This window comes from Hesperophylax consimilis, chromosome 4 (assembly GCF_061612785.1).
Source record: "Hesperophylax consimilis isolate HC1 chromosome 4, BYU_Hcon_1.0, whole genome shotgun sequence".
In the NCBI taxonomy this organism is placed as follows: domain Eukaryota; kingdom Metazoa; phylum Arthropoda; class Insecta; order Trichoptera; family Limnephilidae; genus Hesperophylax; species Hesperophylax consimilis.
Window position 1 is genome coordinate 14,977,148 of NC_142839.1, and position 26,135 is coordinate 15,003,282.

Below are 26,135 nucleotides of genomic sequence, written 5' to 3' on the forward strand. Positions count from 1 at the left end.
CGGCCTAAAGGTACGTATACATTTGCGAACCAAAACGCGAATCGTAGCATGAATCAACTGCAAGCCGCATTTGCACATTTGACATTTGCGTTTGCCTCGTTTCTTTCCCATAAGTTGAGGTTCAGTTCGGCTCGCGGATGTATATGTAGCATTAAATGGTGGAGAATATGTTTAGAAAATAATTTTATTTGATATCTGTCCTAGAGTTCATAAAAAAAAACATAATTAAGATCCCAGCAAAACATGCAATCCACAAAGTATTTACGTAGTACATACATACCAATTAACACAATTTAAAATTATCTACTCAACAAACTTATAGCCAAATGTTTTGATTTCTCACCATGAGTATTTTTCTATTGTGTTAATGAATAACCACCACATAAACCCATATATCAAACCCTAACTTACTTGAATTACCCAAACAGAACCAGGGATGCCAAAATACAGTGATAGACCTCAATATAAAAGCATTCATTCCTACCTGGATTTGCCTTTCAAAAGTTACCGAAGACAAACTTTTGAGTGCAAAAGGCTAGCGAGGGTTAACGTTTATGTGTGCGGCAGTGCTGAGTAAACAGTGCTAGAAGTCCTGTTTTGCTGTGTTCTTGTGTTACGTTTTCATATCACATTCATACCATGTTTAGAATGCTTCACAAAATGCTCCTATACAATTCAATCCGTTGGCGAAATATCTGCTCTTCCTAGATTGCAAAATAAAAATGAACAAACAAATAAATAAAAATTCTACAATTAATTGGAGTACATAATAAATGTTTGCTTTGCAAGTAATCTTATTTGTCTATGTGGTTTTTAACCCCGTGTGTACTTATAATATGGATAAAGAAGCCTTAATACTAGTTTTGACCCGGTTCGCACTTAGTTTAATTTGATGAATGAATGTCAGACGGATTAGGAGGTTACCACAGAGAGTTCCAATTGGTCGATAGCGTTCATCAGGTCGGGGCAAGCATCCACCTTCATTCCTCTTCTCTTCATGCAGCCCAAGTCACTTTCTAGGTGCTGGTAGTCTTTCCCAAGTACTTTCCTGAAATCATTCAAACAAGACTATTATGGAAAATCAATATAATATCGTAACATACTGGCAGGGTCGGAACTGAGTCAAACGGCACCTGACTTTGGCACCCCTTGTCACAACCAGTAGATAGATCATTGTAATTAATAAAATTCGGATGATTTGTATTTTTCTGAAGCGCCAATTTTTATAAAAATTATCTCGAGGACGATATGCTAGGACTGTTGGGAGTTAGATATTATCAGAACAGATATTGTCTAGTGAGTCGGGTAGCGCACATGATTTGTAAATAAGCATTTATGTTAATTAACGACCGGGTTACCGGCAATAATACAAAAAATTATCAACGCATTGGCGCCTTGGAAATTCGGCGCTCGAGGCCGACTGCTCCACTACTCCAGTAGGGCCGGCCCTGCATAGGTACTGAAAAAACGTTTTGTCGGAAAATTGAAATTTTATGTTAGTAATGCAGTATTGTGAAGTTATTTATGGTCTATAAACCGACAGAACACACTAGTCTTAAATAAAAAATTTCTATAATTTCAAATAATTAATATTTTCGAACTGGAAAAAACGTTAAACCGATTTTTCTTATATTGTGTCTACCGATGTGCACTTGTCGCTTCTGGCAGAAATCTTTAATTCAACTTAATTGTTATTGGTTGTAGGCGTTTCGCATGTCTATTACTTCTGTAAACATCACAACATTTATTGTACGTTTTTTGCTTTTGTTTGAAAGTTCAAAAGGAATATAATTTTTTTATAGCGATCAATTTGAAACAAGAACCCAACAGACTAAAAGCACTACTAGTAACTTAAGACCGGATGTTTTACAGAAATTCAAATGTAACATTGTCATTAAAAGGCGGCATTTACTTAGGACGGGTTGTTTCGGAGAACTTGAACAATTCTTCAAATTTCAAAGTTAATTTTCAAGTTCTGTGAAAGATATTTTTAAGTTCTGTTTTTATTTCAGTTCTGTCAAGCAACTAGCCTATAATGATATAATTACAGAATTTGAATAGGACTTTCACAGAACCCGTAAATGAAAGTTGAAATTTGATGAATTGTTCAAATTCTCCGAAACAACCCGTCCTTAGTTTTTTAAATGCCTATTCTAAGTCAGTTTCAGCTTTTGTTATAAAATTGTGATCAGCAGGAGAGAATAACTATGTTAAGCTTGTCAGCTTATTACGATTTGATAGAAAGCAAAAACGCACCTAGAATCGGCGTTAAGGGGACCTTTCAAATGTCAAACAAACAAAATGGCGCTGATTGGTCATTTCTTGAAACACATGAATTTCTGCAAAACAACTGGGCCATAATGGTTTTTGCCAGAACAAAAACCTCTGGCAAAATATACTAATTGCTACCATTTGCTACCATGAAAGTCGACAAAGCCAGTGGGCCGGACGGAATACCTGCCTTGGTCCTCAAGAGGTGTTCTGCAGAAATGACTCCAGTGCTCGTGAAATTATTTAGGCTCTCTCTCAAAGGTGGAAAGGTGCCAGATCTTTGGAAAAAGGCAATCGTCCACCCAATCCCAAAAAAGGGGGACCGCTCCGACCCTTCTAACTGGGGCGGTCCCCATAGCCATCACTTCCATACTCTCGAAGGTATTAGAAAGGGTGGTTAACAACAAATTGCTCACATATCTGGAGAATAACAATATCCTAAGCGATCGGCAATATGGATTTCGTCGAAACCGATCGTGTGGCGATCTACTCGGATATGTGACGCATATTTGGGGGCGGTACATGGAACGTTTTGGTGAAACTCAAACCGTTGGGTTGGATATCTCCAAAGCCTTTGACAGAGTCTGGCACCGGGCGCTTATCGGGAAGTTACCATCGTAAGGGATCCATCCAACCCTGCATAGTTGGATTGCAGACTTTCTGAGGGGAAGAACAATTCAAACCGTGGTTGACGGCTCTTCTTCCTCACCGCACCAAATCAATGCGGGGGTGCCACAAGGATCTGTGCTGTCTCCGACGCTGTTTTTATTGCACATCAACGATCTCGTTGAATGTGCACCAATTCACTGCTACGCTGATGACAGCACCGTTCACGAGGGTTATCTTTTTGACAGGCCCCCTTCCACCTATGATCTCCGAACAGCTCGGGAAGTTTTGAAGCAAAAAATTGACCACCACCTCGAGATGGTTCGTGCCTGGGGTAAGGCCAACTTGGTCAGTTTCAACGTCTCAAAAACCCAAGCGTGTCTGATTTCGGCAAAGAGGGAGATCAATGACTGTCTGGTGCAATTTGATGGGAGTACTCTCCCCAATAAAGACTCCATTGAAATGCTTGGAGTTACTATATCAGACCAGCTCAAGTATCGGGGATCCATAGAAGCCCGAGTAAATCAGGCCTCCAAAAAGTTGGGCGTCTTGTACAGGGCTAGGAGATTCTTCAACAGTGACCAGCTGCTGACCCTGTACAAGTCTCAAGTCCGCCCAACTATTGAATTTGGGAGCCACCTTTGGGCTGGTGCCCCAAAATACTTGATAAACCTGCTTGAATCTGTGCAAAGGAGAGCGATCCGTCTGATTGACAATCCGTTGTTAACAGACCGATTGCCTTCTCTAATGCATAGACGCAATGTAGGCATGCTGTGTCTGTTCTACAGGTATTTCAATGGAGCCTGCTCCAAGGAGCTAGCAGCATTGATTCCTGATGCACCGGTGCACGTGCGCGAAACTCGACGGACACGAACTGAACACCCGTTCACGGTTGACGTTGGCTTCATGAGAACGGGCCGTTTTTACGACTCGTTTTTGTGTAAGTCGGCTCGTATGTGGAACGAGCTACCGGCATCTGTTTTTCCTCCCTCCTATAATCCGAGCTTCTTCAAGGCCGGCATTAACAAATCCCTTCCTACAGCCCCTACCTTATTCCGCCTCACAACGCCGCCCAACCGGGTGGTGACATAGTTCCCCTGTCTGTACACTGCACAGGCAGGGACACTCTTGAGAGGTGTCACATAAAAAAAAATAAAAAAAAAAAATTTGGAAATAAACTTTGGAGATATACACGGTGTCCGGAAACTCGTAGTAAAAGCGGGAAACTGGAGAATCTACACCACATGGGGAACCCAAATAAACATAAAGTTTTTTGATTTGAGCATTTTCACAAAAAAAAAAAAAAACCAAAAAGAAATATTTTTCTGCTATTTTGGGGTTAAAGTTTTTGAAGTGAAACTTCTTTACGCGCGTCATGCAATTTCGAGGAGTAAAACCAACTCATGACCGAAACGAAAATGCGGGACCGATTAAAGTTCATTTGATGTAGTAAAAGTTTTGAAGTAAAATATAAATGCTTCTTAGCTCATCTCGACAACTGGCGTTGGTGGTGTAATGGTCAGCATAGTTGCTTTCGAAGCAGTTGATCCGAGTTCGATTCTCGGCCATGGAATATTATTTTTTTGTTTTTAAGGAATTTTTTTTTTTTAATGGTTGACCATAATATCAATCCACTAAGTAATATTTTAGGCCTGTAGCATAATTGAAAAGTTAAAGAATGATATAAAATTTTTTATGATGTTAACGATAAAAAAATGAAAAAAAACATAAAATTAAAATAAAAAATGGGCCAACGGCACGCGGTGTTCCCAAGCGGTCACCCATCCAAGTACTGACCGCGCCCAATGTTGCTTAACTTCGGTGATCGGACGAGAACCGGTGTGTTCAAAATGGTATGGTCGTTGACAAAAGTTAAACAATATTAATTTCTATTCTACCTGCCAATAAATATATGAAAATTAGTATAAAAAAGCCCTAATAATATTGAAAAAATTAGCAAGGTGTGTGCGAGGTTGATAAAAATAATCATTACATACGCGCTTGAAAAAGATCGTAATTACATTAATAAGTTTGTAGGAATTTTTTTTTTCAATGGTTGACCATAATATCAATCCACTAAGTAATATTTTGGGCCTGTAGCATACTTGAAAAGTTAAAGAATTTTATGATATTATTAATTATAGTAATGATAAAAAAATAAAAAAAACATGAAATTAAAATAAAAAATAGGCCAACGGCACGCGGTGTTCCCAAGCGGTCACCCATCCAAGTACTGACCGCGCCCAATGTTGCTTAACTTCGGTGATCGGACGAGAACCGGTGTGTTCAACATGGTATGGTCGTTGGCAAACGCTAAACAATATTAATTTCTACTCTACCTGCCAATAAATATATGAAAATTAGTATAAAAAAGCCCTAATAATACTGAAAACATTAGCAAGGTGTAAATATTATATACCTAGTTTAACTCACTCTCCTAACTCATCTTCGCTGTCTACAGGCAGAGCGCACGACTGTGGTCGTGAAGAACCGAGGTTCGATCCCCGCTTTAACTAATTTTTTTTTTCTTTTTTTATAACTTTTAATTTTTTTTATCACATGCTACTTATAAATATGTCAATAGACAGAAAAAAAGAGAGAATGAAATGAAAAAAGAGAGAGAGAAGAATACTAGAAGTTTCACTTCTGTCTTGCGTAGGCTTGACACACCCATTTTTTTTCTGGTGTTTAGGGTTGAACAACAGATGTTTTAACCCTGCAGAGCAGAAATATTTTATGATTACACCGGATTAAATGAAGGGTGATTTCAAAATAATGCTTCAAATCCGAGTTTCTTCATTTGTTTTACTTTCAAATAGTTTTAATTAGTTGGGTACTTTGATCTTCAGTAATAATTTATAAGAATTTGATTAAAAAAAAAAAAAAAAAATCAACTTCTAACCCGATTTACTCGATAACGAAAGCTCAAATCAAAAAAAAATATACTACAAAATCGACTCCAAATGTGATGTAGATTCACCAGTTTCCCGCTTGTACTACGAGTTTCCGGACACCCTGTATAAATAAATGAAAAAAATATTCTTAAATGAATGCACATCAATATATTTGTTTTTATAATGACACAAACTGCATTGAATTTTTATATTGGTACAAAACTTAAACGTATGTTTTCTCAAAAGAGCGATTTTAGAGATAACGTTTTTCGCCAGTATATCCACAATATAATATACCTATTATATACTAGAACTGGTTTACGTGAATTGACATAATGAATTGTTCTAATCAAATTGTTTTGTATGCTACATACATTTGGATAACTACTAGTGACCTATGGAATAGGAAGCAATAAATGGTGATAATACTTATCTTAAATGCACAACCCTCAGTATATTTAATTACGCATTGATAAATCTAGTAGTTTCCTGTTATATTTGCTTATCAATACTTAATTATGTAAACATAAAAGCAGTTGAAACTAGCTGCATTGTGTGTTGTCAGATGACATTGATGACATCAAATTCAAATTATTTCAACAATGCAATGTTTATTTCTTTCAAAGAGCAGAGGTTAAAGTCACTCACGTGACAAATTGCTATGTAATATGTAATAATTGGATCAAAGCAGAAATTCAGCAATATGCATTTTTGAAGAAAGCATTTGTGGTTCATGTATATGAAAATGAATCACTTAGTATAAAATTTTACAAATTTTACCACAAAATATTTATACGAACAGAAAAAATAATATATATTTACTGTCATAAAATAACCATGTTACTAAAAATCAATAATACCAACATTAAATGATATGAAAATTAAACACTTTGTATAAACCCACAAAATATTTATACAAACAGAAAAAAATAATATAAAATTGTTATTGAATAAACACATTACTAAAAATCAAAAATACTCACATTAAATGATATGAAAATATATAAATCAATAATTGTATCACTTTGTATAAACCCACAAAATATTTATACGAACAGAAAAATAATATACAAGGTGTCCGGAAACTCGTAGTACAAGCGGGAAACTGGTGAATCTACATCACATTTGGAGTCGATTTTGTAGTATATTTTTTTTTGATTTGAGCTTTCGTTATCGAGTAAATCGAGTTAGAAGTTAATTTTTTTTTTTTTTTTTTTTTAATCAAATTCTTATAAATTATTACTGAAGATCAAAGTACCCAACTAATTAAAACTATTTGAAAGTAAAACAAATGAAGAAACTCGGATTTGAAGCATTATTTTGAAATCACCCTTCATTTAATCCGGTGTAGTCATAAAATATTTCTGCTCTGCAGGGTTAAAACATCTGTTGTTCAACCTTAAACACCAGAAAAAACTTTAACCCTAAAATAGCAGAAAAATATTTTTTTTTTGTTTTTTTATTTTTTTGTGAAAATGCTCAAATCAAAAAACTTTATGTTTATTTGGGTTCCCCATGTGGTGTAGATTCTCCAGTTTCCAGCTTGTACTACGAGTTTCCGGACACCGTGTACTTGTATTGTTATAAAATAAACATTTCACTAAAAATCAAAAATACCAAGATCTACCGTAAAGGGTACCTTAGTGGTTCAGTAAAGAGGTATGTGTTGAGACAAATCGTCCCTTAGCTAACAACACCGCATAAGTCATTTTTACCAACTTTACAGGAGACGAAAAAAACTGTTTATTTTAAAAAATCGGTGGATTTTTTCTGTTATTACTTAATAAATACCCTAGTTAGAGGTTAAGAAATAATTATTTAAACTTACTTCGACAATTTACTTTATTTTAACTTTTATTTTATGACTTGAGCTGTGTTGACTGATATTTTATTAGATTTAGGCGGTGTTGCTTGCGGAAATGTTAGGGAATAAGGTATTAAAGATGATTTACAAAGAAAAGTTTTTATCAAGAAATATTTCAAAAATAACTAACAATCGTTATACATAGGTATTTATAACCTAAATCTTAAGAATAACATTGTTGAGATCAATTGCTTAAAGTTATTTGGTGACACACGAACCTTTAGAGCGTACCTAAGTGCAATTATTATTATTATTTTTTTTATTTTACCATGAAAATATTTAAAACATAGTCTTTAATAAACTCCAACTAAACAAGATATAATAGTAATAAAATTATATAAATAAAAATATATACTCGAAATCTCCAGTCTAATAGTTAGTTGCAGTCTTTAGCGATTGCTGTGCGGAAGATCATCATAAAAAGAGTGGCAACTAGATGGTAATACACTTTTTAGGTCTTGCAAAACTTTATACTTCCGATTTGTAATTGGTATTCTAGCTGCATACAATTTCTGCAGGTGATTTATTTGTTTAATGCTGTTAATTGGCGTAGGACGATGTGGTAACGGCTGAAGCTCGTCATCAAAACCAATTTTATACGAAATTGTGCTATTTGGTCTGTATTCTAGCATACGTACATCTGCGACGGCTGGGTCACCTGCTTTTTTACCAGGCCGTATAGATTTATAAATTAATTCTTTCGAAAAGTCGGTAAAAAAGGTATAGTCCAAATAACGAGCTTTGTAAGGCATAGGATCACTCCTAGCGGTTTTAGTAATAGCCATGTATTGTTGTGGAAGGTAAATTTCTTTACTTTTTAATTTACACTCTATTGCACTGGGTACGGAATCACATTCCATGTGGGTATGGCCTTTTACCAGGTACTTTTGAGTAATTACAATATTTTTTTCAATCGCTAAACGTAATAAAGCATTGTTTAAGGTAACATAGCGATTTTGAGCACAACAGCCATCGGAATATAAAATCACAGGCAATAATTTCTGGCTCAAAACTTTCTCTAGATAGTCTACTAAGCATGAAGCAAAAACAAATGCTTCAAGTGTGCTATTTGACTCATCGAACCAATAACACATTACTTCTTTAGTTGCTAAATTGTATAATGTAAAATTATGGATGCATAGTTTAGTTTTATAATAAATTGCATTAGCTTGAAGATACGGAGCCAATTTTACCGATTCAACATCCTGTGTGAATACATGACAAACTCCGGACTGTGCAATATCTTTGTCAGTATCTTTCTCTCTCCTGGCTCGATCTTTCTTCAAAACATGTTGTGCGTATTCTTCATCCGTAATGTTTCCAGTTTTATGACTGCAACAATCGTTACATTGATCTTTCTTCGGGTAGAATAGGCTCAGATTGAGTTTCAAAAATAATTTGTCAAATAATTTACGACCAAGGCATTCTCTACCCTCTAACTCACAATTCTCTTGATATGTGTGGTAGAGCTGTGTCATGTTCGAGAAAATTGGTTCTAAGTATTCTCGTGATGTTTTAGCACGACAGTAATGCGACGGCATATTTGGAAGACCTGCTAAAAACTTTTCAACATATTTGTGGTCTTTAATTTTCACTGGATTTCTGCGGTTACTGGTTGAAGTAGACAAATCTGGAGGCATGGCACAGTCTGTTTTTGTCAGCCAATATCTTATAAACGAATCTTTAATGCGCCAATCAAGAGTGGCCAAGAACATTTTTTTACAGACTTGGTGACGTACATTATCAATCGTGAAAACGTAAGTTCGACTATTTTGGATGATTTCTGGATTTTTTGTAATTTTCTTTGGTACTTTATTAACATGAGAAGTTATAAATGATCTTTGCTGCTCCCAGTTCATGTTCTTCCAGAAAATTTCAAATAAATATTGCCGCTTTTGTTCGTTATGTTGTCACATGATCTAAGTTTAGATTTCTTGCAAAACACCATCATCACCTGAACTCCATGAATCAATTTCTTCTCCATCCATAGTGTATTTCAATTATTGAGCTTCCTCAAAGAAATAAAATACATTTTGAAACACCGCCCAAGTTAAAAAAGCTGGTTAGTAAACACCGCTTAAGTAAATGAAGATATTCAATAATGATTTCTTTCTATATGAATATTATGTGATAATCAATAAACATTACTGTATTATATAGCTTACCTCTTAATCTTCTATTAAACATCTTGCAAAGACCTTTCAGCGATAAAACTCACATAAAAATATAATAATCACGGAGCGCGAAGTACTCTTACGAGAAATGTATGACAGACTAACGACTTGTGCGGTGTTGAGAGGCTAACCGACTTGCGCGCTGTTACTACTTTTTGAATTAAGGCTTCTAATTGACTGAAATCTATATCATGTGACCAATGGTTAGACGCGCAATGAGCAGCTCTATCTATCGGCATTAAAATGTGAAAACCGCCAATTTTGGACTTGAGCGGTGTTGTAAGCTACGGGACGAAATATTATTCATATCAATATTTCAATAGTAAAAAATCAAAAACAGTTATAAGAAAAGAAATGCTTGAGACTTTGTTTCAATTGTCATTCACATTATGTTACAGTGAAACTCTCAAGATGTTTTCATTCACATTATGTTGTGTACAGTGAAACTCTCTTAACCTTTCCCTTACTGTGCTAAAAAAATCCACGCGTTCCGGTGCTGTGTAGTCAATACACATCTCAAAATAAGCGATTTATGTTTATTGATAAGTGACAATAATTGTAATTTAATTGCTGAAAACATGTAAAAACCTTCGGCAGATGCTAAAAAAACTTGCGAGGGGTCCACATCTAACGACGGTCCGCGACCGACTGGCTGGCGGCTGGCACACACACAGCTATGCGGTCGTAGGTATCGATGGTCTTCTGAATTTCTCATGTTCCCGCATAGCGAACTAAAGCGGGACATCAATAGCGTGTCATTTCCTCGCACACTCTTTGCATAGCAGTATCACACGGTTGATTGTATTGTTGTATTTGTTTCTGATTTTTAATTGAATTTGAAAACTATGTAAAATATTATTTTTTAATTCAGTGCATAAATGTATAACGGAGAAATACCTAAAATCTGAACCCAGAATTTATTATATCAAAGAGTTATTAAAGTTATTAGAAGCAATGTGTAGTAAATACACACCAAAGATAAGGAAAGGTTAAGAAGTTTTCATTCACATTAAGTTTTGTATAGTAAAACTCTCTTAAGAAGTTTTCATTCACATTATGTTTTGTACAGTGAAACTCTCTTAAGAAGTTTTCATTCACATTATGTTATGTACAGTGAAACTCAATTAAAAAGTTTTCCAAGGGACTGGAAAAAAAAAACTTCTGAAGTGGGAACACTTAAGTGGGATCCAAATTTGGCAATTTTTAAATTTAAGTTTACTGTAGTAATTTGCACATAGTTATTAGTATTACGTAATATGCGTATTTAGAATTCACAGGTAAATCTGGCTACAACAACATAGTAAGGGTAGGTAAATATTGGAAACGAAAAAAACCAATTTACAATATTCGTATGTTATAAGGGGTGTTTGTATTCTCATTCCTTTCAAAAATGGCCCAAAAATAAGTGTCCTATATCTCGATTTCATTTAATTTCAACATGTATATGTAAGAATGAGCGAAGGAATACAATGAAACCCAAACATGAAATCACGAGCACCATCCTACAAATTACTCAACAATCAACCCACATTAACATCAAACTACTTTTCAATCAAGAAATCCACAGCCACAATACTCGTAATAACAATAAAATCCGCATTCCTCTAACACACACCAGAAAATATGGGATGAAATCTCTCAACTATATTGCCTACACACTCTATAACTCTCTTCCAGATATGTATAAAAACAGCCAACATATAAAAAAAATTAAATTAATGCTTTAAAAGAATATTTTTAAGTACATATAAAAACAAAAATACGTAATTCTTGTTGTGTTGTGTTTTGTCTCGTTTCTTTTTCTCTCCTTTTCTATCCCCTGTATTTGTAATCGAACATAATCTATTTTTACCAATTAGTTGGTAAATACCTTTTGTAAATTCCTACCTTGGCTTTGTGATTATATCCCTGTCTGTTTGATTTTATGATTTTTTTTGGTTTGTTTTACTTAACCTCTATTTTTCTTTTTTTGTGCCTTTTGGTATGTGAAACATATATTTTTGATTATTTTTTCTATTTTTATATTTTTGAACCGTTTTGTATGTGAAACTTATAATTTTAAAATCAAAAAACTAATGTAAAATTGTACCTATTAATTCCCACCTATGTATTGTAAGATACAATGAGTTTTGTAACTCATCGGGATTGCTCTAGCAAGAAATAAAAATAATAACAAATATGCAGCCATGCCATTTCACCTATTTGATTTTTAATGAATTCATTTATGTTTTAAAAAATCACACAGTGTACTAGGTATTTTGAAGAAGATATTTTGAGCTCAAAAATGTTCAGAAAAACACTTGAACAATTATTACGGAATTGTGACACATACCTGTTGATCGAAATGCAATAGAATAAGTGATTTTATATAGTGTATTTACCATATGCTAATGCATGCTTGTATTAAAGGCACGTAGAGGGTGAGGAGATCCGCATCGCTGACGGCATCAAACCTCCGCATGGCGAGGGAGGCCCAGCGCTCCACGGGCCCCGCCAAGGCGCCGTCTCTCCCGTGGTCCTCCCCCGCTGCCCCGGTGCCCCCGGCCCCACAGGCCACCAGGCGACACAAGGATACCAACACAACGCGGGAGCGATCAGTGTATATCTGAAAAATATTGACATAAATTAATAATGATTTAAAAAATACAAAAAATGTTTAAAAATGGGTGAGGTAATTTTTAAATCACAATAAAATGAAAACTAGTCTAAGGACGGGTTATTTCACGGAATTTGAACGATTCATCGAATTTGGAAGTTGCTTTTCAAGTTCTGTGAAGGTTCTATTCATGTTATTTTATCATTTCAGTTTTGTGAAACTGGCCAATAATGATATAATAACAGAAATTTGATGAATAGTAAAAATTCTGCAAAACAACCCATCCTGTACCTTCAAATGGATGTGAAATACGAAAGCTCGCTCATTTTCATTCAGTTACGCCCCCGTGTTCAGCCAGTGTGGACGTGTAAATAGCTCACGGGTCTTTTTTATTGAATGCTAGTGTTTGTGTAGCAAAAATTTCAACATTGATATTTTTTCGACTCCTTTTTTCACAATGAATAATAAACAGTTGAACACATGAAACATTTGACGAATTTATGGGTGATATCTCAACTTTAAGTGTATCTTAAATTAAGAATATTGCAAATGGTTAATTAGTAGAAGACACTCAAGGCCAAGCAGCGTCTTCTACGTTTGGAAAGCGAGCAAGTTGTTATTTTTGTCCTTTTAGAAAAGACAGAAAACTGAACGTACAGCGCAATTTGCAAACTTATGTAGGTCTTATATTGCTCGCCACACGTTCCCATTGGTAGTGTATGGCGAGCGATGTTTTAAAACAAACCAAGCCACGATGCGTAAAGTGTCTTGGTTTGTCTACCTTCATCAATTTTGGCATCACTCACAGACATCTAAAAATTTGAAAAAAAAAAAGTTATTTTTTCAAGAGTATTATCACAATATTTTTTTAGGATTTCTTATTATTAACACACTTTAATCGGGAAGAGTAGTTCTACCCGTTCGGTCGATTGATGCTTAACGTCGGGAAGGGTAGTTCTACCTTCTGCGCCCGCCTCATTTCAATGGCAGAAAAGAAGAAATTATCCGATGTTTTTATATGAATATTATATACCAATCTCTTTGTAAAGGTCCCAACTATATGTACATAATTATCAAATTGTAATGCAAGTCTTTATTTAGTATTTATCTTGGAGTCTTTTGTGTACATCGATATTTCAACTAAAATGACCTATATTTTATGAAAACCTGACACTTGATAGGTATTGCTTTGAAGATCAACGAAATAAGTAATTTAGATAACATATTCTGTTATTCTAATAATTCAATTCTTGGAATGAGGGTTTTTATGACCATGAAACCCGAAACAAATCTCTCTATCTCTGTTCCGCACCCACTCAACTCCTAGGTGCGAGCGAGCGCAGAGTGTCTGACGCGTCTAACAAAAGCAGGTATCGGCAAACACAGTTAGGCGGACCATAATAAATATTTACAAGTGCATGGCAGTTTTTAAAACGCAAATTGTCGTACGGTTGTGTTCTGAGGAGATAATATTTATATTAGCTTTTTCAAACCTTTCAAAATGGATTCTGAAAATTACGAAAGTGATGACGAAATCGTTGCGGATAATTTATCTGCCTGTTCTAGTAATTATTTGCCTGAATTCGATAGTGAAAGTGAAGAATCTAGTGAAAGTGAAGAAATTTCTTGTAGGAGAAGAATGTCAGTGATGCCATTACAGTTCAGTGATTCTGAAGAAAGTGATATGGAGGAAGAAGGAGAAGAGTGGTCTCGAATAGATAATCCGCCAAATATCGAATCATTTTTAGGTCATCCTGGTGTTTGCGTAACACCAGCTGATTCCAAAAGTATTATGCAAGTAGTAGAACTATTTATTGGAAATGATTTGTTTGAAATGATGGTAGAAGAAAGCAATCGTTACCATGCTCAAAATGAATCAAGATTCAAACAAACGAACAAATCCATCAAGTGGAAGCCTATAAATATTCCAGATATGAAAAAAATGTTAGGATTGATTCTGCTTATGGGTCAAGTGCAAAAAACTACGAGACAAGATTATTGGTCTTCAGACCAATGTATCGAGACGCCCATATTTTCAAAAACAATGAGCCGTGATCGTTTCAATCAAATTTGGAGATCTTGGCACTTTTCAAATAACCAAAACATTACCGATTCCAGCGACCGCCTTGAAAAAATTCGACCCGTTTTGACATATCTCATCCCAAAATTTAATTCTGTTTACAAGCCTCAAAGGGAGCTTTCTCTAGATGAAAGCATCATACCGTGGCGGGGAAGGCTAGCATTTAAAGTATACAATGCGTCAAAAATAATTAGATATGGTATTCTCGTGCGAATGGTTAGTGAAGCCCCTACGGGATACATTTGCAATTTGGAAATATACTGTGGGCAAGGAAAGCGACTAATAGATACATTTGAAACATTGCTTAATCCATACCTAAATTTGTGGCATCATGTATATATGGACAATTACTATAATAGCGTTAAAACTAGTGAAGTGTTGTTGAAACATAAAATAAGAACGTGCGGAACAATGCGAATTAATCGAGGTTTTCCCGAATGCCTTAAAAACGTAAAGCTCAATCCAGGCCAAAGTATTTTCCGTCGAAAAAATGATGTGTTATTGCAAATTTGGAAATCTAAGAGGGACGTCAGAATGATTTCAACTATACATTCTTCGATCATACTTGAAAGCGGCAATATCGATTGGAAGACGAAACTACGAATCTGGAAACCACAGAGTATTATTGAGTATAACAAATATATGAAAGGAGTTGATCGTGCAGATCAGTATCTTTCGTATTACTCAATAATAAGAAGAACCAAAAAATGGACTAAGAGAGCTGTGATGTATTTATTGAATTGTGCTCTGTTTAATTCCTACAAAGTTTACAAGGCCTTGAATGCAACCAAAAGACTGACTTATAAACAATTTTTACTCAATGTTGCCAAATATTGGATAATGACCGAGATTTCTGAAACTGATGCAAATTTTGAGGAACCGAGACCATCCACATCACAATTACAAAGGAAAGTCTTGAAAAAAGATCCTCCAGGGAGATTATCAATGGACACAAAAAAACATAAAGCGATAAAAATTGTCACCGGCGGTAAAAAGAAATATCCCCAGAGACAATGTCGCGTGTGTTCTGCGCACAAAACGAAAGGTCTGACGAGTTATATGTGTCAATTTTGCGACGTCCCTCTTCATAGGGGGAAATGTTTCACTAAGTATCACACTGTATACAAATATTAGATAAACAATTTTTAGACGTGAACTGAAACTGATTACATAAAAGTGGTTAGAAACTAAAACCTAATAGTGTATGGTGAAAAACAATAAACAATATTACGTGAGCAATACGAGAAGCATTCTACCGTAAGTGATTATTTTAAATTTCATTTGAAAAAATAACCAATATTATTAGCACGTTCCGATGGTTTTGGTCCGCTGTACCGTGCGAGGAGCAATTGCACACGTGGTATTTCAATGGGTAATAATGTGTTACTCTGACGATACTAGAGAAGTGGCAATTGTTTTTGTTTTTATAATGATTTGGGCTTGGTGAAAATATAATAATTTGTAATTTTATAAAATTGAAACCTAGTTTATACTTAATAAATTGAGCCTTAATGACTCAACAATGACTTTGTTTTCGATTTATTATGTTGCATTAGAAATAATACTTGGTTTTCGGCTAGAAATTTTATAGCTTGGGTATGCTGAATTAGTATGTAGAAAATTTTATTGAAATATTTCCATTATTTTCGAAGATATAGCGATTTAAAACAAATTAAACAAATTCGCGCGGGACCTTTATTTTCGCCCGTTTTCAGCGGTCAGCCGGCGAAAAAATAACCCGATCAAAGTGTGTTAACAGTATTATAAATGTTTTTTTTAAATCCTTACAAGCTTAAAATCAAGTTTGCATTGTAAGAACGAGGAAGTCTGAAAGAATGCAAAGCACAATGTAAGTGTAATGCACAAGAAATAGAGAAATGCTGTGGTTAAGAAATAGTGAAACAGATGGAGGGAGAAAAGAGTCAGGTGAATATGTGACGCACAGATTAATGAAAGGAGACCTCTGGGACCCCAGAAAGACATGGTACGATCCATTCATGTAAAGAGATGGTTTAACAAAAGAGTATGTATAGCGTCCCCTATAGGCCCCAACTCACAAAAGCGGCGCTATACAAATTGTCAAATATTATTATTATTATATGTGAATGAAGCAAGGACTGTGTGCTAAGATGGAGTTCTATAGCATTAGAATGATCTGGACTAAAAATGAGGTGATTTTCTAAATTTAGGGTATCTCAAAATGTATATTCTTGAAGGATAACAGGCTGCTTGTATATTAATTGATAATTTATTGAACTCTGGCCAACTGAGTAGGAGCAAGTTAAAAAAGTCTGTTAGAAGCAGCATTAAATTAGTATTCTATTTTTATAATGACACACTTTGCATAAAACTCTCATAATGAATGTAAGACTGAACTGTACAAAACTAATTAAGAATTATTGAAGAATGCCAGAAACATTTTCTCAGTAAATTAGGCAACTACAAATTTAAAATAATGGTCTCATTTTGGGTGGATTTATCTATAGAATATTTGTTATAGTATAAAAAATTCTTACTTTAATAAAATATTATAAGCAATAATTACTAGCCTGAAACACAAATATAAAATGAAAAAAATAAATGACGCCGACGGGAATTGTCCCTGATTGCGGGTCAGGTGCACTAAGCCACAGTGCTACGTCGGCTTATTTTTAACCAACAAATAATTCAATAAATATATTTAGTAATTGAATTATCTGGCGGTTAAAGATAAGCCTATAATATATTTATTCATTGAATTATTTGGCGGTTAAAAATAAGCCGATGTAGCACAGTGGCTTAGTGCACCTGGCCAGCAATCAGAAGGGTGCGGGTTCAATTCCCATCGGCCTCATTTATTTTTTCTCGGAAGATTTTTTCAATTTATATTTGTGTTTCAGACTAATAATTATTGCTTCTAATAATTTGTTATCCTTTGCGCTTTGCATTAAAAACCTTGTCTTGTAAACATAAGTTTTTCTTAATATTTTGATGAGATATAATAATATATCTCCATAAAATTATCAATGGCCTTTTCGATTGTTCGCCCCTTTTGTCTGAGATTATTTTTAGAGTCCCAAGCTTTAGAACTAGAGACAAATCACTTTTTCATTTTCAAATTTTCTACTAATCTTAGACAAAACGCTTTTATATTCAGAGCGTGTAACTTATATAATAAGAGTTTTAATGATATTGACATATTTTTGTGTAGTTTAGGAACATTTAAAAAAAAATACCTTAGCTATTATTAGATAATTATTAATAACATACTGCAAGTTATCATGTTGATATGAACTCTGTCCAGTTGCATGTGATTCATTTTATAAACATTTGTTCAGTTTAGTTATACAGGGTGTCCGGAAACTCGTAGTACAAGCGGGAAACTGGTGAATCTACATCACATTTGGAGTCGATTTTGTAGTATATTTTTTTTTTATTTGAGCTTTCGTTATCGAGTAAATCGAGTTTGAAGTTGATTTTTTTTTATTTTTTTTATTTTTATTAATCAAATTCTTACAAATTATTACTGAAGATCAAAGTACCCAACTAATTAAAACTATTTGAAAGTAAAACAAATGAAGAAACTCGGATTTGAAGCATTATTTTGAAATCACCCTTCATTTAACCCGGTGTAATCATAAAATATTTCTGCTCTGCAGGGTTAAAACATCTGTTATTCAACCCTAAACACCAGAAAAAACTTTAACCCTAAAATAGCCGAAAAATATTTTTTTTTGGTTTTTTTTTTTTTTTTTTGAAAATGCTCAAATCAAAAAACTTTATGTTTTTTTGGGTTCCCCATGTGGTGTAGATTCTCCAGTTTCCCGCTTGTACTACGAGTTTCCGGACACCGTGTATAGTTATAGGTATATACATATGTTAGTGATTTATTGGTGTTGTCAATGAGAATAAAATTTACAACATGCATTTATTTGTGTTCTTATATCCTATGTTATTTTTATTTTATTTAATATTTACAATTTTGTATTTTTTGTAAATATTTTTAGCCCACACTGGACCCTTAGTTTGTTGTTATAATTTTATGTTTTTCGTGAAAACCTGTCATTAGATTTTATTTGTATTGTTTATAAATTTATTATTTAAAGATGTAAAAAAATCTGTTGGTTTTCCTAAATAAATAAATAAAATAAAAATCTTTAAAAAATAATAATTCTTACCTTGTTCAGTAATTTAAAAGAATTTTCAAACAGACACAGGGCTTGGTCATATTTCTTCTCCCGCATAAACTTTTTGGCTTCGAACAGCTCGGCATTTTGAAAGAATTCTATCGTACACGCAGCCTCTCTCATCTTGGATTCTCTGGCAATGTGGGTCAGAAGGGATTCGAACCCGGTAGAGCGGCCAGAAATCAACTCGGGATCAAAATTTCCTATTACAACCTGTAAAACATTACATAAAGGTGTTATTACTGTAAGCAGTAACATTTCATAAAATCATTTTTTAAATATTAACTTTGTAGTGGCAGAAGTCGGGGACGCCCGAGGAAGACATGGCACGACCAAGTGAATCAGATACTTGAGTCGGGCCATGTAAAGAGTCAGAATAATAGAAGAGGTAAGAATGTGAATGAGGAAAGGAGTATGTGCCAAGACCGAGTTGTTTGGCGGTCCGTCCTCTCTGCATACCCTTGCGGAGAAACGGTGTGATCGATAGTTAGTTAGTGATGAAATATTTATTTTGAAAACTCAATTTCTTTGTGTACATCACTTTTCCATGATATTTAAAACAAATAATAGTAAATATTTATCTAACCGCCGCACTTTTTACAGGCACAGATTATGGAAATTACACATTGTTTCAACTTAATTACTACAAGAAACAAAGATTACCTTTGGAGAGATGCTAAAAGATGAAAGTACAATTTTAATTCAATCAAAGTTCAAAATTTCCCTTATAAAACAATTCCTTTACCGCCATTTTGGATTTTTTCAATATAGATTGACGTTTGCGGAAATTTACTTTGAAACTAAATATGCATAAAATACTTATCTAACCAAAACTAAGAACCTAATAACCTATTTTGAGCATGTAAATATGTTGTTATTTCTTGTAGTAACTGTTGAAACGAAGTGTAATTTCTATAATCTGTGTCTAAAAGTGTGGCAGTTTGGTAAATAATTACCCATAAATTTTTTAAATTGTATCAAAACTGATAGAGTGCGAAAGAATAGTAATTTGTATTTTATTTTATTAAATAAAGAAACAATGTACCTATACAGAGTAAATGGAAACATTTCAATTAAGTTTTATGGGCATAGCTAATCAGAAACCACTTTTGTTATCGGAAATGTAAATATTTTATGAAAAATATAGGACTGGAGGACATGAGTCGTAATGTGCAAAATATGCAAATATTTGTTATTTGAGACACAAACATTATTTTTATAAAACACGCTTGTAAAATTATTAACATTCAAATATAAATTTCCCTAGACTAATAGTACGTTACATTTGCGAACCAAAATGCGAACCGAGCAAGGAGCAGGATAAAACAGTGGTGACATGTGGTGAAAATATGAATAGTAAATTTTTTATTAAAAAAAAACGTTACCGGACAGCAAAGTGCCCATAACATTTTTTACTCCAAATGTGCTAAGGAATAGCTGGTTAAAGTTTGTCAGGTTAGTGCCGATACACCCTGTATAATCCGTTAATGTTCGTTTGTTCAAAATCTTAAAGCTGCGAAAGTTCTTCACCAATTGCTTTGAAATTTTGACACAAAGTTGCACTCAAATACATGTGTGGTTTTATGTACCTATATTATATAGATGTCACCTGTGACAGGTAAAAACATGTTTTTTTAAATAGCGCCATCTGTAGGACGTAAAAGCAACATGCACTATTGTTTATCTATCTGCACAGACAGACTGAGCCACAGCAACGCGTAGCGGGGTACAACTAGTGTGGAAAATAAAAAGGACATGAAAGTCTAGTATGCCTTACATCATTCTCGAATCTATATAGAATTATAGGTTGGAAATCTGCTCCGTCTAAGTACATATATAACCTGAACACAATTCAAAAAGGAATCATAAAGACCATACTGAAAGTACCCATAAGAATGCCTTCGATCGAAATTTTATTGAAACTTAAGTCAAGAATTTAAATTTGGCTGAAAGAGATCAATGAAAAACTCTATTAAAAAAAGCACTAAAAACGACATAGAAGACAATTAACCACTCAGAACATTAGAACGTCAAAAGACATAAATATGATAATAGCGGTCAAGACATTAGAACGTCTTTTCACGTAAACGCGCGAGATTTTACAAAATTCGATTTATTTCCATCACTAGTATACGGATTGCCATGATTTAAAAAACAGAGTATCGATAATGAATAACGCTACGCGTCTGTATTCAACAATATCTATGGAACGTAGAACTGTATTATCTTAGCCGATTGAATCTGTCATCTTGTTCGTTCATAATTTATTGCGTTTCTAAATAATTTATTAAAAATATTTTAGTTTGGACGGTTAATATTTTGAGGTGACTAATAGTTTTTAATTATATTTCTTCAATATATAAAGTGTTATTTCTTTATGATACTCAGAAAAAAGTACATTTTTCACGGCTTTGAAATAATGGTTATCGACTCTTACATATTTTTGACGTTTTCATAAAATATATATTTAGAAACACAAATATTTACTTATAACAACACAATGCAATAGTGGATTTCATAATCTTTCCAAAACATTTTTTAGAATGAGGCTACGTTTCCCAAGACGTGAGTTATGATGCTTTTAGCAAAACTCGTAAATAACACAAAAATTATCACGTTTTGACAGTTTTCAAAGGAACACATAGTATATAAATGTCTTTGTCTGAGAGGTTAAGGGGTTACACCATTGAATAGAGAATAACAGTAAGTGCCGTAATAATACAGAGAGAAAACAAATAAATTACTTATCAGCATCACATAGTTGCACCCCTCTCTTCTTAGACAGAAGCTAAAATAGTCTCATCGCCTATCTTCTTTCTTTAAAACTACATTGTCAAATTGTTTGTCCAGTATTACTATGTTGATAGTCTATTTCTTTCGAACTGTCAGTCGGCTAAATATAAAATATTAGCTTAAAAACAAAATAAAGTTAAATAAATAAACATTTAAGATGCCGCGAAGTGTTCAGCCAACGAGTATAAAGTGTTTCCAATTTGAAAAAAGGCAGGATCATCATTTCACACGTAAGTGAAAGATTAGGAAAGCATTCCTGTCAAACATTTTTTCATTTATATGATTGTTTAAACATCTTTTGGCGTACGACATTTAAGTATGTTGTTAGTTAATATTGTATTCATCGAGGGGTTTATTCTTCATGACAATAAAACAAGCCAAATTTTATATTTCATCAATTGAACAGGCAGCCGTCATACAAATATTTGCAGTGCTCAATAAAAATACAAAGACTCAGCGAAAATGCGGCGTGGCCCGGGGCTAATATATTTTGGTTTAACAATTAATTTTTCATTATTTCAACGATAATATTTATCACAACACCTTGATATTTATATTCATAGAGATATTAATTAAGCACCATTCGGGTGAAATGCAGATCACGCCAAACTCTGGGAATTGAATAAAAATGCACTTTCTAGATGAGAAAAATGTGTAGAAACTCATTAAAAAAAGAATTAAGGCGCGGAAGAATAAATTGAGGGAGATACAGCCGATCAAAGTTTAATAAAATTGCACTTCGCGATCTGAGGGTAATATTCGGTTTATGGGAGTATAACCGAAATTGAACTTGATTTAGACTAATTTAGGGCTGGGGAATCCGAATCTGAAAGAATTAGGTGGGGGTCGGCACTATTAACTGAGTTATAGGGTTTTGAAACTTCGTACGCGATACATAGGAACCATGTTTTATTTATCAATTATGACTTAAGAAAATCAAATAAGCAACTATTTACTTTTGAAATTTCAGTAGTGCCAACCAAAAAAAGAAAAGTGTTGCCATATAATAATAATATTTTTTTACAAAATAGGTTAGGTGTTTAGTTTGGGTTAGAGTAGGCAGAAGAACATGGGAAAAAGGTATTAGAATTAAATCACAAACCAGTCTATACAAACCTAGCGTAGCCCACAAACTACTTGAAAACTGGGATATAACTCTAAAGGGGACGCGAGCAGGCGTTATTAAAGGGGCAATTTTGTGTAACAGGAAATAACATGGAAAAAAGGTATTAGTATTAAATCACAAACCGTCTATACAAACCTAGCGTAGCCCACAAACTACTTGAAAACTGGGATAAAACTCTAAAGGGGACGCGAGTGGGCGTTATTAAAGGGTCATTTTTTTGTTATAGAAAATCACAGTTAGGTTAGGTTATATATATACATAAATTAAGTATTTACAAGATTTTAAATAATAAACTACCAATCTGGCAAATGATATTTAATTTTCAGAATTTTCCATGCATTGATATTATTATATGGCAACACTTTTTATTTTTTGGATGGCACTACTGAAATTTCAAAAGTATTAAAAGTTTTTAATTTGATTTTCGTGACAAAATATGGCGGCGGACTGTCCGAATATGGTGATAATATCAGATCGCGAAGTGCAATTTATTAAATTTTGATCGGCTGTATCTCCATCAATTTATTCTTCCGCGCCTTAATTATTTTTTTAATGAATTTCTACACACTTTTTTCATCTAGAAAGTGCATTTTTATTCAATTCCCAGAGTTTGGCGTGATCTGCATTCCTCCCCACCATTCAATGATTAATCATATACCGGCAATTAAAAAGGTTAAGCTAAATAAAGGAAATTATTTTCTTTTCTTTGTTACACTTTGAGAATGGAATATTATAATAATATAGATGGGTGTAAGTTCCTACCCAAGTTGGGTTACGATTTGTTTTGTTTAGTACCTTCCATTTTCATCAGTATATGTATAACATGTTTGTGTTATAAGTGCACTTTTCAAGTTTCCAAGCGGTGCCGGTAGCAGCAAAAAAAAAGGTGCTCCAAAGCTGTGCGAGCTGAGGGTTGGAAGTCAACCAAGAACTCTTCTGGGTTCAAAATAGTTTGAAGAATGTTTCCAACAGAAAATTGAATGTAACTCGATAGATAAAGCAGTACCCACAACATTATATGTCAGTATAATTATGTTTATTAGGTTAAGAAATAAATAAAAAAATTAAAAAACATAGTATGAAAAATTATGCATCCAAGTTTTGAAAATTGATTATTATTTCCTTGATAATAACTACAGGGTCTTTGCCAGAAAAAAATAATATAATTAAATACTGTATTGTACAAACAAAAATGAGTTTTATTTAAATGGAATGGGTTAGTGAGAAATAATTGTTGTTCCCCCAAATGTCAATAAAATGTTAAGCCACTGAATAATAACAATGGAAACGGTCTGGCATTGCCGCCATCTTGGCAGCCATTTTTGTGCTACCGTTTGGACAGAATTTTTTATTAGTAAGCCGAGTCCTCTCTTAGGGTATTTTATTTAGTCATTACACCTCTTTGATATTTTCAAAAAATTTGAGCTATTACCTTTTTAATTAGAATAAATATATTTTTCAGAAGATGACCGACAGAAAATAACTACACCATCAGCAAGGATTTTCAAAAGAGGGTCTTACTTGATGGTTCATATCTCAATTATTTAAAAAAAAAATTAAATTATTCATTATTATTATTTTGAAATTATTCATGAAACTACTATGTATATGTGTAAAAGAGAAATTATTTTATATATTTAATAGCTCCATTAAAATTTATATTTATTTTTATAAGTACCAAGGTGGCGTAACCCCATAAACGGAAGGAAATAAATTTAGTCGGCCTCAGCACAGGGCCCATAGTGATGAGGACTAAGAAATACCATTACTATACAATACACAGTTATATTTTGTATTTTCACATATTTTATATATGTAGTCGCTAAAATAAAAAATAAATTAAAATTACCTTCTTGGGAAAGCTGACTCCCACCATCATTGCAGGCTGCTCTCTCTTAAGTCCATTGTATAAATTCAAAAAGTCCGTGTATCTTCGCTCTAAACAGGAGGGCTTAGACGTTTCGGAATCTGTGGTGTCCAGCGATATGGACAGTGTGTAGGCCACATATTTTTTTTCCATTTCATAAGGGCACACAATACGAGTAGACGATATTTCAAACTTGAGCATTTTGATGTTTTCTTGAACAGTTGGTGCCACAAAACTGAAATGAATAATGCAGACAAATAATGTGAATGATAGAGCAAAACAGTATTGACAGAGAAAAGGGAGGGAATTAGGAAGACACAATGAAACATAAGATAACAATGATCCTGGCCCACATTCGCTATACAGTTATTTGCTTTGTGTTCCATTAGCCCAGTATATGAGTCATGTCACTCACTAATCAGAATTACTGGTTAAACAATTATTATTTCACATGTTATCACATTCTTATGTCAATGTCATATTTGTATCATGAGACACAAATTAGCAGAAAGTGAACAAAAGATCAACAAAATGGCTTCTTTTATCAAATAAGGTTTTACATTTTTCGTGAAAAATAAACAAATCATAAGTGGGTGTGTTGTGATGGGTTGTTGAGTTGTTGAGTAGGTAGCCATTGATATAAAAATACATATCTGATGCTGCGTATCTCAAGTTGAACAATCAATCTAGCACACGATTATTTCGAATAAATGGTTTAACTTAACTTCACCATGGCCAACATTTTGACAAACATATTTTAAAACATTATTAAAACCACAACACAACAAATACATTTTAAGTGGGTTATTCAAAAATAAAACCATTCCGTACACAAAATAATGATAATTACCTATTAGTGTAAAAATTTGGATTTAGACAATTTAACTAACTATTTGAATATTGAAATACACAAAAAGTTATACGGTTTCAAACTATTTAAATTGAGCGTGTAAAATCAAACCTCACCTCACAACGATTCTTGATGATATAAATATTCGAAGCAACTAATTATTGAATAATATTCATAGCACGAGGAACAACGTAAACAAATATAATCTTATTTAAATACTAACTATGACAATATTATTATTACTCATACGACTCATTACGTCAAATTTGGATGTGATATCTCATTTGTCATTCTGCGTTATCATAGAAAGTTACTATTGCTTGCTATTGCTGTGAAACAAATATTATAATAGACGTGACAGTCAGTGTTGCCAACTCGATTTTCAAAATAAAGCTAGCGTCAAAAGGAGCTAAAAAAGAGCTAAAACCTAGTATAATCCCATTCACACAGGGCGATTTTAGTTAATCAAGTCTGTGTTGAATGACACTTGATAGCTAATCGACAAGTGTGAATAGCCTTTCAACAGAGTTGATGAAGTTTTTAGTTGAACGACGAAAGTTGAAAGTTTTTGTTGTTCAAGTATGAGTCATCGTTCGACTTTCCCGCCGAATCGAAACGTGTGAATATATGTTTCAAGTCGCTTGCGATTTTTAGTTCCTTGCGGTCGAAAGTAGACGTTAGACGTCTCTACTGAGTGATTTATTTACGCGTACCTAGTTCCTACCATCAAGGCATCTACTTCAATAAAAAATGTATTAAGTGGTCGGATGATATTATGAAATGATATTGTTATATAATAGATTTATGGATCTATACCAAAGCCATCCCTGTCTTCGGGATCAGAAGTA

General features: G+C 33.7%; 1 protein-coding gene and 2 non-coding genes across 5 annotated transcripts; all 3 read right to left on the minus strand.

The window, feature by feature from the left end:
• Snx21 (Sorting nexin 21) lies at window positions 1–25,578 on the minus strand. Of its 3 annotated transcripts, none has more exons than XM_089651407.1 (6): window positions 25,404–25,578; window positions 24,420–24,672; window positions 18,643–18,864; window positions 12,191–12,414; window positions 925–1,048; window positions 1–704 (listed from the first exon to the last, which is right to left on the minus strand). In XM_089651407.1, exons 2-6 carry the CDS (start codon window positions 24,636–24,638, stop codon window positions 654–656), a joined length of 840 nt encoding a protein of 279 aa, XP_089507533.1. In that variant the 5' UTR covers window positions 24,639–24,672; window positions 25,404–25,578; the 3' UTR covers window positions 1–653. The 3 variants fall into 3 exon arrangements, with proteins under 3 accessions (XP_089507533.1, XP_089507534.1, XP_089507535.1); XM_089651408.1 differs by having other exon boundaries at window positions 25,288–25,414; XM_089651409.1 differs by having other exon boundaries at window positions 1–1,048.
• Window positions 4,626–4,744, minus strand: LOC149424256 (5S ribosomal RNA). The gene has a single exon (XR_016302149.1). It is a non-coding gene; the product is annotated as a 5S ribosomal RNA (ribosomal RNA).
• On the minus strand, window positions 5,067–5,185 carry LOC149424257 (5S ribosomal RNA). Its single transcript, XR_016302162.1, has one exon. It is a non-coding gene; the product is annotated as a 5S ribosomal RNA (ribosomal RNA).
• Window positions 25,579–26,135: the final 557 nt, after the last annotated feature.

Coding starts and splice junctions, on each gene's coding strand:
- Snx21 (XM_089651407.1), bottom strand. CDS start 24,638: ATGCTCAAGTTTGAAATATCGTCTACTCGTATTGTGTGCCCTTATGAA. Junction 18,865..24,419: donor GAGTCAGCTTTCCCAAGAAG/GTAATTTTAATT, acceptor AATGTTTTACAG/GTTGTAATAGGAAATTTTGA. Junction 12,415..18,642: donor CTTTTAAATTACTGAACAAG/GTAAGAATTATT, acceptor AATATTTTTCAG/ATATACACTGATCGCTCCCG.